Raw genomic sequence first — 12,932 nt, forward strand, 5'->3', positions numbered from 1 at the left:
TTCCTACAATGCTATGAGCAATTCTGTACCGTTGCTTTACGCATGGTTGAAAGTGTTATCCACCATGCCTACTACGAGGAAGGCGGATAACGAGTCAAAGCGAGTTCAAGACCTCACAGACTCACTTCCCCAGCGTGACTATAGCAGCAAAAGTTGAAAGATTGTAACTGCAGTGTTAACGGGTACTCTCCACTTTCAGAAAGAGGAAATCACCACAGCCACTATTATTTTACCTGACGTGTACACGGAGGCTAATGTAGTATGTCTTACGGAAACATGTAAGGTTAAAGGCTTATCGTGTGAATCTACCTTGAGCACGATTCGACCTGGTGGTTTAGCAGACGTACTAGTTCTTAACAGAAGAGGCGCTCTAAAGAATATTGGAAAAGGCATGTTATTTGTGTGATTTCCTAGTATATCATAAACATGTTGCACAGCAGCCTATGCAATTCCCAATTGGTAGTGTTTCTTCTCAACTTAAACAAACCTGACAGGAGAGGATAGATCAAATATCACCACATGTTAAGGTGATTGATCATCCTCAAGGCAAGACTAGACTCTTAGAGTTGCTTGCCGACTACAGAAACATTGTAGCTTTACCAGGAGAACAGTTAGGGCACACAGACCTAACCTCACATCACATATCCTTAAAAAAGGGCACGAATCCAATTTGCATACCAGCTTACCGACTACCACATGGCCAGTGCGCTGTAGTTCAGGACATGGTTCAGGATATATTAGAGGAGAAGGTTATCACACATTCTAAATATCCTTTCAATAGCCCTTTGTTTTTAGTCCCAAAGAAAGATGGCAGTTGGCTCCCAGTTATTGATTTTAGGCGCATCAATGAAAATGCTAACCCAAATAGGTTTCCTATTCCTGTCATGAGTGATATTTTACAATCCATATGCAAGGATAACGCTGTTTTTAGCAATTTAGATTTGCTTTGCGGATATTGGCAGATACCACGAGATGAGAAATCGCGAGAGGTTACTGCTTTTAGTACTCCCTTGAGCCATTTTGAATTTCAATGGAAGCCTTTCAGTCTCAGAAATACCCCACTGACTTTTTAAAGGATGATCAACACTTTGTTTGCCGGGTTGATAGGTTCCACAGTATGTGTCTGCTAAGATGATCTCATCGTAGTCAGCAAGGATGTAGATACTCATCTTGCCAAACTACGTGTAGTTTTACGAAAACTTTCTACAGCAGGACTGAAAGTCAAACTTTCTAAATGTGAGTTTTTAAAATCCAGAATCTATTTCCTTGGTCATGTAGCTGACTGTGACGGTATTCATACAGTTGATGATAAAGTTAATGCTGTTGTTCAGTTCCCACGTCCTACAACTGTTGATAAGGTGTGTAGTTTTCTTGGTTTATCTGGATATTATCGTTCTCTTATTACAGGCTATGCGACATTAGCTTCACCCTTGACTAAGTTACTTAGGAAGGATGCAATTTTTGTATGGAATGCTGAATACGGAGATAGTTTTATTGCATTGTAGACAGCACATACCAATGCCCCTGTTTTAGCATTTCCTGATTACTTTCAAGAATTTACTCTGTGTACCGACGCCTCTGGACAAGGAATCGGAGCTGTACTGATGCAGTTGGACTCAGGAGGAAAATTTTGAGTAATTGCTTTTGCAAGTCGTAAACTTAATGATGCCGAAACATGTTATTCAGTAACGCATATAGAAATTTTAGCTGTTTGGGCACTGAAGAATTTAAAGACATAATATTTCGTTGTAAAACAGACGTTTTTACGGATCATGCGACACTAACAGAGCTGTCCCATGGCAAAAATCTTTCAGGCAGATTAACACGCTGGTATTTGACCATTCAAGAATACAACCTCGAGTTCAAGTATTTACCGGGAAGAGCGAATGTCGTCGCCGACGCTTTGTCTAGAAACATAGCACCAGTTATGCCTGTATCTACGTTCACTCTTTCGCAATTAGAGAATGAACAACAACTCAAACCATTGTAGTCTGCAGTCATTTGTGATCTTGAGTCGGGGGAGGAAGTTTTTCTTCCAAAGTTAACTCTTCCGCTCTGTCAGTTTGAATTAAAACATAACATACTCCATCACTCCAAGAAGACAATTGAGGGTATTGTTACACAAATCGTTGTACCTGATACGTTGTGTGAAACGGTTATAACATTGTTCCACGATGCAACACACTTGGGAGGATTGGTTACTGCAAGTTGCCGCATCTATTAATGGGTCGATCAATAGCTCTACCGGCAAGTCACCCTATTATATTGTTTATGGCATAGACAAAAGTCTACCTTATGGCGTACTTAGAGACAAGCCATGCCCTGTCTATAATGTGGATGATTTCGCTACAAAACAGATCAGCGTTTTCACAGATATTCATGGTAAAGCACAGAAACATTTAACACCGTCATGCTCCGAAATGGTTTTTATGCAACATAAACAGCTAATCCTGTCATGCTAGAAATAGACGATGCTGTTATGATGCGAGAACCTGAAAGGAAATCTAAATTTTCGGTCAAATTTGATGGCCCATTCCGCATTATCATCAAAGAAGTTGTCAACAAATATAAAATTTGGAAGCCAATTGCACAAGCTGCCGAGGTTGTGCTTGCGGATCGACTTAAAAAAGGCCATCCAGATTTATTACCCATGAATGGTAATGATGCCATAGACACATCTTTTCAAACAGTACACACACCCAGTGTGACTGACGATTATCGATTAAAAATTCGTTCTGCAAAACAACATTAAGTTACATTGAACTTTTACAGAATGGCTTGAATCATCGTTGCAATGCTTCTACTCCTTTGTGGCACCTCTGTGTTGATGGAAATGTCCGGGAAGTCCTTAAACCAGGTGCGCTTGCCGCACCCCTAGGACGCGTTCTCATTAGTGAAGACGTGATGAACAAAAGTATGAGTTGCAAGGACTGCTCAAGCTTCCACGCCAGATGGAGTCCATTGATACGCAACTGCAGCCGGCTATGACCATCCTTGATGATCTCCGTGAGAATCCTTACACTTCGACAATGGTATCACAAACTGTTAATCCTCAGCTACTTCGTCTCAGAATGATCTTGTAAAGGCAGTGCGTTCCCAAATGTGAAGAAAGCGATGATTGTTTAATTTTGTTGGTCATATACAAAGCACTCTATTTAGCACTGCGACTGCCGAGGATGTAGCTAAACTAGGAGACCGCATGAACATAGTCGACCAAGCAAATCTTAAACAAAATCGCACTATAAGCAATTAATGCCTTTGAATCAAAAGTTAATGCGATTATTTCTGTGTCTAACCATTTATGTAGGGTTGTTTATAATTTTATGAATTCCGTCCCTACGTTGGAGAGGCTCCTTTAATTTTCTGAGTATTTACATGTTGCGGAAAGTTCAGTTCAAGCTGTAATTAATAAAAAAAATGAACTAATTGCAAGTATCGTGGATGCAGGGTTAGGACGAGTGGATTCAAAGCTTGTGCCTGTGAAGACTCTTCTTGAAGCATTAAAAATAGCAAAGACGACTTATCATTTAACTCCAATTTTCACAGATCATGAGGTAGAATATTATTACCCTCTGTTGGAGTCCACTCTCATGCACAACCCAATTCTTATCCACATACCTATGCTAGGGCAACGCAAATTTAATGCATGGCATTTGGAACCCTTTCCTTGGTATTTTAATGACTCACTGTTCAATCTGGATAGACCAAAAGAGATTTTTCTAATTGATGAAGATTACTCCTTGTTAGCATTGGATGATCCTAGGGTACTATCACGGTGTAAATCGTCACATTTACACTTACACGTATGTCCAGCCTAAGTATTCGCATTTATACCTGCTGCAGAAGTAATATGTGAATTGACACTCATACAAACTAACGTACACACAGTGCTAACACAATGTAGTTATACACAGATTTATAGAAAAAACCCAGTTTCTTGGACGTGTGCATACTGTGCAGTATTTTTTCTTTCCTGATGAAACTAACGTCATTTTAAAGTGCCAAGATGATGATAAACAGTTAGCTGTGAAAGATTATTATTAGGCTCCGGGTTGCTGTGAAATAACTTGTAGTTCGTTGAAGACCTTGCCTTCTCATCAGCATATTGCATTGAATTTAAGTCTTTCTTCAGATTTAATTCAACTGCATCAAGTTCGTAATTTAACTATTAGTAAACTCAATATTGTCTCAGAGAAGTTAAAAGTTATTTCTTACTTGAAAGAGTCACAGTTCCTAATTTAGAAGATCATTTGCCATTATATTTTGCACGAGGATTTGCTATTCCTAGTTTAACCATTCTCACTGGTGGTGATATTTTTATTTTGTTACTAGAAGTCAGTATCTTCCAAGTTGACCATTGTACATAATATACTATCCCGTAAGACACTTAAGTTTAGGACCCCAGTAATTAGTGAACCTAAGGTTCCAGAGTCCCCTGTTTAGTGCCTCCACATATGGTTGTAACATGGTTAGGTTTACGTATGGGATGTATTCTGCGAGACTAATTAATTCTTTGTGGAAGCTCGGAAGGTGGTGACCGAGCGATGTATTAGCCTCTTAATCTTTATATAAATGTGGGGCAGTGCATTCAGCTTATTTAATCATATCTCCCCCAGTAACTTTCCACTAGCTAAGAGGTGACATGGTCACATCACGTGAAGGGTAAGTTCTACCCTTGAGGCGGGACCCTAAAATGCTAGGTCAGGTAATAGAAGCCGGCTACACTGGGGGCATTCTCACTCAAACTCTCACATCGACAGGACGTACTTATCAGAGCTATTTAAGTTAGCCTCTGTCCTCATTTAACACTCATAACTAGAGTGGTTAAGTTATGGTGATATAATTATGGAACTGTAAATAATATATTTTCCTAATAAATAAAGAAAAGAGAGTTGGGTTTTCGCTACTAAAAGCCCTACATACTTTTTACATGTTCCAGCCCCCATTAACTCATCAAGAATCAACGTTTAAGAGCCAGTTCACACTGGTCCCATTATGTATCTGTACCTGCGCCTTTATTGGTCAAGTCTGTCCTTGAATGAGTTCACACTCGGTGCCGTCACAACACTCTCTTGCAGGTTGTTCCAAAAAAGTTTGCCCTGACATTTTTTTAACTTGTGGATTCTTCAATATTAAGCTGTGACCCGAATGAACTAGCATCTGCTAGTTCCAGGTATGAACACTGGACTGAGTAATGTCCTCTGAGGTATTTATAGACTTCTATTAAGGCATCCGTTGCTGGGTACCTGAGGTGCCTGTTTGGTGTCCTTCCTTTGGACATTTTCAATCAACTGACACTATCTAGCATATCTTGGGAACCTGGCAGATTTCCAAACGGTAAAGTACATCGGTTTTAAAGAGCGTTATGAGGGATGGACAGTCGAGGTGTGTGAGAGCTCTTTTTCTAAGACTTACTTATTTAATTTACTTACCTTCCTCACACAATGGTCGAACACGTTAGTTTGTTGTCAACAAAAACACCCCGGTCCTTTTCACAGGGTCACGGTAAATATTTCTTCATCCCGTTGGGACATGTGGTACACCTCCTTATTGTTGGTGTGGCCTTGGTGCATCCTTTTGCATTTTATGACATTGTATCTAGACAGCCATTCCTTTGACCATTTCTGAAGCTAACATAAATCTTCCTGTAGAGTTTTAAATTTCGTTTGGTTCTTAATTTTCTTGAATAACTTATCATCGTGTACGTATTATCTATTATCGTTATTGTCACCACGCTCCAGGATCTGGGTCACACATCCAGCACTTTGAGTAATTGCTTCAAGCACGAGCGACCATGCGTGCAACCATGTTGGCGTTCCTTTACTGGGTTGTTTCGTACCATATGGTCCATCATAGCATCTCATATGATGCTCTCTAGTACTTTAAGCACTATGCTGGTAAAACTCAGGGGCCTATAATTATTTGTGCAGTGGTTATCTCCCTCTTTGAATATAGAACTCGCATATGTCATTTTCCAGTCGTTGGGGACCTTTTGCTGGTCCATGCATCTGCAGAACAGGATTTTATGTGGCTCAGAAGGGTCATTGCACAACTCTCTCTAATACTGTACACTCATCTGAGAAATCGATGTGCGTCAATGCTGTGTCAAATCGTCTTTCAACAAACGCAGGGAGGTTGTTCGCATCCTCTCTTGTGAACACTGAGGAAAAAATCATATTTAACGTCTCCACTTTGTCCTAATCTGAGTCTGAGTAACTACCAACTTCAAGTCTCAGATCTGAGACGCCCACACGGGTCTTTAAATTCACTTTTGCGTGACGGTAGAAAGCCTTAAGCCTTGTTTGCAATATGCCTCTGGAAATCTTTTTTAGCTCTTCTGCGTTCTTACTTAGCTTGGTTTCCGACCCTAGCATACATCCTTCTGCCATGCTCATTATTTGTTGCGACCCATCTTTTGAAATTCTGAGATTGTTTTGCCCTTTTCAACGGCTGCATAGTTTACGTATAGCGGCCTCCTTTTAGTCCTGAAGCCAGTGGATTTGATCTTGGGTATATATTTATCAGTCATATAGTTCACTTTATAGTCTATGATATTCAAGGTAGTACAGTATCCATGTTCCTATTTCTCAATGAATCAGGCCAGTGAATACCCATTAATTCGTCCCTCATCCTGTCGTAATCGCCATTGTAATATCTGCTCTCATCATATATCAAATAACAGTTAAATCTGAAGGACAACATTGAGTGATGGTTAGTGCCAACTGGAGTTCAAATGCCCTCTTCATTAGTTATGATGAAATCCAACAGTTTTGGCGATTGTTCCATTCTATAGTGAGTTGGATCTTTAACATGTTGGAATAGAAAGTTGTCTTTCAGTATTTCTATAAATAGAGTTGCAGGATCATTAAGGTCATTTAATGTAAGTGCATTCTTCCAATCGATGTCACTATAGTTGAACGTTGCTGTTTTTTTTTCGGAAATGTCTAAAGAATATATACAAGTAAATCCAACCTCTGGATTTCCTTTACATTACAGAGATGTCCGCTGGCTGTACTTTTCATCTACTTGTAACATGCTATATATTTGTTCTTGTTTTGCATTGCTAGCCTCTTGTACTCGCATACCTCAGCTGCACCTGCCAGAATAATTTTGTACTTTATATCTAAGGCCATTCATACCCACACCACTCCTTTATTTGCATGTAATAACTTCTTAATCATTTACTTTAGTATTTTTATTCTATTGAATTTCTTTAACGCTGAACCTTTCATTCACTGCTGGTTACTTAGTTACTTTCGTTAATTTAGATGGTGTGTTTGCCATTTCTCGTTTATTAAGAAAATTTTAGACGAATAAATGTGACCACTTGTTGAAGCAGTCATTGTTGCTTAATATAATTATGTATGAACACTGTTATTGCTTCGTAACTTGATGATTATCATAGTAATGCTCACTTTATGTTCTGTTATTTTATTTTACCGGTTCTTAAGATATAAAAAGTATTTTAATTTTGTAATTCATGTTTACTAATTAATTCAGGGGGCCATTGTTCTTTAGAGATGAAATTTTGATTTTTTCAATTAAAACAAACTTTATTCTCATTCTTTTAATACCACTCCCCAACGAAGAGTTAACAAATATTGATGGCGAAACAAAAAACTTTATTGATTTGTTCTTTGAGTAACTTGTTTAACAAGAGTTTGTGGGTTGATTGTAAGGTATTGTTTAAAGTTTTTGGTGACAGTGTTTATGAATTATGGAAGCAAGGTAATATTTTTTTTTAGCCATACTCAGCGCGCCTTAACTAAAAAAGAACTGGGGTATTCAAGTTTTCTTCAGTGAAGTTTGACTGCAAATTTCCTTATCCAGATGTTGAGGGCTACAAATCCAGAGGAATTTCTGAAAAAGTCCTGGCGCAATACTTCTTCTCACTTGGACCGAGTGGTTGCAAAAGAAATTTATGTAACCTCCTGAATGGGTGGTTTTTCTATATACTATACCCTCAGTTAACTTAGCTATGAATGGTAAAGTGAAGCCAGTAAAGTGCAGTACCAGCTACACTGCCTTAGTGTGTACCGAAGGCTTAATGTACTGGATGTTGGATCTGCACAGTCCCTTATGGATCGTTTAGCCAATGGGACCCACTGTCCCTCTTGTGTTTGTATCGCAAACCATACTGGCTGGGTGGAAATAGTATTCGCCCCCAACAATTACCTGATCAAATCCCTCAGCTAACCGACGACCTGACCAAGATTCAGTATACAGTATATTTAATTTATTAGTTGAGAAAGAAGATAGTAGATTGCAATTCTGGCTCTAGTGCTGTCTCCTGACATACCAAATGTTTAGTGTTAGTGAATTGTATACTAACTGACCCTAATGAGTCACAGGGCCTACAGCAATATCACTTTCATCTTTGAAAAAGAAATGTATCTTAATCTTAATACAATAATAAAACAATCATTTTCATTGCAGTGGGTATCATTCCATTTGATGACTGGGACTACAAGAAAGGATATGACCGTGTTCAAGCATATGCTAACAGCAAGCTAGCCAATGTTCTTTTCACTCGCCAACTTGCACAAAAAGTTAAAGGTAAATTTTTCTTCACTTTATTTTCTTCCGATCGCAAATACTTGAAAATATAAATTAAAAGTTGCTTAAATCTCAGTATTCCACCTTCAACAGAGAAAGCAACGTCATTAAATATGTTGACAGATACTTGGGAGTTTAATGAATAGATACTTACATTGAAATGGAATACAGTACATACTTTTAATCAATTATTTACCTTTCCATATTCTAACAAGCTGTACTTTGTCTCAGTGATGTTAAAAGCTCCTAAAAGTGTAAGCTGTAATAATACGTGTAATGAACAAACTTTCATTGTGTTTTTTTTTATCTGGGACTTATTACAATAATTTTAGGATTGGGCTCAATTAATCCCAAATTCGTGGAACTTTAATTCTTTTTTTACAGAGACGAACATCCAGGTGTTTGCTGTCCACCCAGGGGCAGTACAATCAAATTTAGGTCGTCACATTATAGGGAATTTGTCAGCCACTGATTTGTATGCCATAATAGGAAAAAATACTGTTGAAGGTATACAAACCACACTTCACTGTGCACTGGAAGCTAACCAAGAGGAACCTTACTACTACAGGTTTGTTTATATTTTATTTCCTTTGGGTGCAATAAAAGGGCTATAATTTTTTATAACATAGATGTGAATACTTAGGTGTTTGTTTCAGTTAATTTCACATATTTTATTCAATTTTTTGATTCAGAGTGAGTGTCTTAGAAAATTGCAGATTTTGGCAAAGTTGGGTATCAGAGTGTTATGAAATTCCTAACAACGGATGGTTGTGCAGCACATGAGTGTTTGACACAGATGGCCCCTCTGTCTCCAAATAAACTGGGTCAAGGAATTCGGACATGAGGATGACTGCAGGTCAGGACGGCCTTCAGTTGCCACCGATGAGGCAACTGTATAAACATTCGAAAGCTTGATTATGGCAGACCAGGGTATTTAAGTCGATGAAATAACTAATGAGGTTGTCATTTTACTTAAAATCGTTGTAACTATCATCCATGAACAATTGGAGAAGTCTAAGATTTCTACAAGATGGTAAAACGTGATAACACTTAATTACAGACTCTACAAGGGCCTGAAGCTGTTGGATCATGCTATGAAAGTTGTTTAAAATGTAATCAAGAAATTAACAAGTGGACATTAACCCCCAATCACCGTCCTACGGTAGGAACACCCCGTAGCTATATCAGGTAAATAAGAAAAATAAATAAAAATAAATAAATTGTTTATCGTACAAACTGATAATGTATCATGCATCAGTTTGTACGATATAAATAGTTAGGAACTGCATGTTCTTACCCCAGGTTGGCATCACAGTGGCTAGGCACAGTCGAGAATAGGCGTGAAATGGGGTGAGGTTGGTAGTACGAGGTAATAAACACTGATTTATAGGCAGTATTAGTGAGGTACAGGACATTTATTTTCTTATGTTATTACTATTTACAATTATACTTACTGCTTCCAGTAATTTATCACGAATCTGCTGATGGTCAAAAGTCTCTTTCTACGCTGTCTTGTGCTTGGGGGTTGGGGATAGAAACATGATGGTGAATTCAAAGGGCAAGATCTCTACATCACAAAAACAGAGAAACTACTGAAAACAGAGACTGGGAGGCTCGCAAGTGTGAATAATTCAAAGATAAATACTTACTTGGTAACATAATCTAGCCAAGCCCGCGTGGTGATTCAAACAGTACTGCAAAATTACAAAACATCGTATGGTGTGAGCCGAAGCCTATAAGCATACATCATATTGCGTGAACTGAGGCTTAGGGGTTAAAGAAGTGCAATCTGGGTTAATGACAAGTAGTAAAATTAAAGTGGTAATATTATTGTGCATAGAAATATCTAGAGAAGGAGAGATGCTGTACTTTGTGTTGGTAGACTTAGAGAAGGCATTTGACAAGATACCAGGTGAAGTAGTACAGTGGCCAGTGCGAAAGTTAGGGGTGGAGGAGGGTCTTATTAGAGTAGTTGTGGCATTGTTTAAGGACTAAGGAACAGTTGAGAAAGTAAATGTTGAGAACAGGGAATAATTTGAGGAAAGGGTAGGGGTTCGTCAAGGGCCTCTCTTGAGCCCCTTATGTTTATCATGGTGCGCGAACCACTATCATGAGATTTTGGGACTGACTTGGCCTGGGAGTTGTTGTAAACTGACGATTTAGTGCTGATATCAGATAGTATTGAGGAGGCACTCTATAAATTTTAAAAGCGGAAGGATGGAGTGAAGTGAAAATATGCCTAAAACGATATGAATGATTTGTTGCGTGGGTGAGGGACCCGTGGTAATCAGCCAGCCATGCGATGGCATCTCTTTGTTCAAAGTAAACAAACCAGCTTGACATATTCTACATATATGGGTCAATGTCACATGAGTGGATGTCAGTTCGTCGGTTGCCATATTTGTGTTCAAAATGACGAAACAAAATGGCGATCGCACCGGACCATATCACGACAAAATATTTGTTTTATTCTCTCTTTCTCAACAACGATTACATAATTACAGAATTAAGGTATTCTTGGTCTGTGATAATAATGAAATAGCTAGTGTTATTCTCTAACTCATATGTGGAAATATCATGGTATCTGAACAATAATATGTCACTGGGATTACAAGGACAGGCACAGCACGTGATAGGTTTGGTGTCACATGGGGTGAAAGATCTGTCATATTAGAAGCTACAGAAATCTGCTCGGCGTTGAAGATGATAAATCTATATCCACTGGGGAAAAATGGTTTTCCATCTAAAGTAAGCCGTGATGAAGCAGACGTCAAAAGCCATATTGAACAGTTCAAAAGGTCTGGCGTCTTTGCAGTCTGCACTGAGAGTACTAGAATTACAGCCTTTGACAGACTGTTGATTTCCTTGACCACGAATGACGCAGCAACTGATGAGATTCAGATAGCTCTTTGACAGCAAAGTCACGTGGATCGAATTAACCAAGTGACCGAACATGTGAAAACTCGCTTAAATGAGAAAACAGTACCATTCTTTCACGCATTACAAAATGCATTTCTAAAACCTTTACAAGGCTATATGACTGTGCGGTGAACACTACTTCAAGTTGCAAGAAACTCATTAAAGTTGACAGACGTCTTTTACAGAGACTAATTAATGTTCAAGATAGAGGACGAGGTGTAGACATGTCACATATTCTCAAGCAAAAACTGTCAGTCTTACCACTATCTCTCGCAAGGACTGACAAGACATTGAAATTCAATAAGAAAGTTGATCTGAATAGGCATCCTTAGTACTGATTGATGGGAATGCACTGATTCAAAGCTTAGGGAAACCAACCAACTGCAAATCACTTTCCGATTATGCAGATACTTTTGCTAATTCTGATTTTTGAACACTTCAGTCGAGGTGCTTCCAGAGTAAATGTTATCTTTGACAGATTTCTTGGTTCTAGTTCCATTAAAAGCCAAACAAGAGTAAAACGAAGTCAGTAGACTAAGAGACCAATTCGCAAGGTAATTAGTCATGGTTAGGTTCCCTTGCCACAGGTTTGGGCACAGTTCATATCTTGCTGCATTCCTGTCCAATGACCTGTTAAGACGACACCAGGAGGTACCCATTGGATATGAATTGGTTGTAGGTGGAGGCTTTGTTTCTCCTGAAGAAGCTTCATCCACAGTACCTTGGCCAGTCTATCATGAGATCACAAAGAAGCGGATACATGCATCATTCTCCATGAACTCGAGGCTACAAGGGCAGGATATCAGTACATAATGGTATTTTACAGAGATGCAGAAGTTTCCTCCTCTTTCTCCACTTCGTTCGAGAGACTAATATGTGAATGATCAGTGGAACTGCCCATGATCGGCGTTGCTATCCAGTGCATGAGATAGCTAAGAAGTTGTCGAACACTGTAAAAGATAACTTATTGGGTTTCCATGCCCTGACTGGATCAGATACATCTCCCTTCGCTTTGTTTGGAAGGTATTCAGTAAACATCTTCACCTCATGAATGGTGTTAGGCATGATGACTCACTGGAGGATGTGGAAAGAGTTCGCCTGCCGTCCTTACTCTGCTCCTGACTGCAAGGCTGGTGTTAGTTAACAGCGCAAGATTCGACTTATTCCGGAAAGGGAAAAGGAGATAGATAATCTTCCACCGACGAAGGATGCCTTCATGTTACATTACACAAGAGCAAATTACCAGGCAAAAATGTGGTTGGGGGGTTGACAACTGTAACAACCGTAGAAATGCTGGACCGCCATCATCAACAGAGGCGATGGAAGGAAACTGGAAATGGGTTCCAAGTCATATGGATGACACTACCTGCCATACCAGCTGTATGTGTAGAGATAGAAGCTTGTGGCTGCAAGTAGAAATGCAAACCTGCCGCCTGCAAATGTTTTAAGTTTCAACA

At 39.1% G+C, this 12,932-nt stretch overlaps 1 protein-coding gene across 2 annotated transcripts in view; it reads left to right on the plus strand.

The window, feature by feature from the left end:
• LOC121853212 (retinol dehydrogenase 12-like) overlaps positions 1-12,932 on the plus strand; it is a 111,932-nt gene that overhangs the window by 90,394 nt on the left and 8,606 nt on the right. Inside the window, exons 5-7 of one of the 2 annotated variants that reach the window (XR_006086276.1) lie at positions 8,437-8,556; positions 8,941-9,124; positions 9,617-9,744. Coding sequence is in view for 1 of the 2 variants with exons in the window: in XM_042347204.1 (XP_042203138.1) it covers positions 8,437-8,556; positions 8,941-9,124 (304 nt within the window). In the remaining variant the exon portion in view is untranslated. The remainder of the gene's footprint in view (positions 1-8,436; positions 8,557-8,940; positions 9,125-9,616; positions 9,745-12,932) is intronic. The other variant, XM_042347204.1, reaches the window with a different exon arrangement.

This window comes from Homarus americanus, unplaced genomic scaffold, assembly GCF_018991925.1.
Source record: "Homarus americanus isolate GMGI-L3 unplaced genomic scaffold, GMGI_Hamer_2.0 scaffold32871, whole genome shotgun sequence".
Taxonomy (NCBI): domain Eukaryota; kingdom Metazoa; phylum Arthropoda; class Malacostraca; order Decapoda; family Nephropidae; genus Homarus; species Homarus americanus.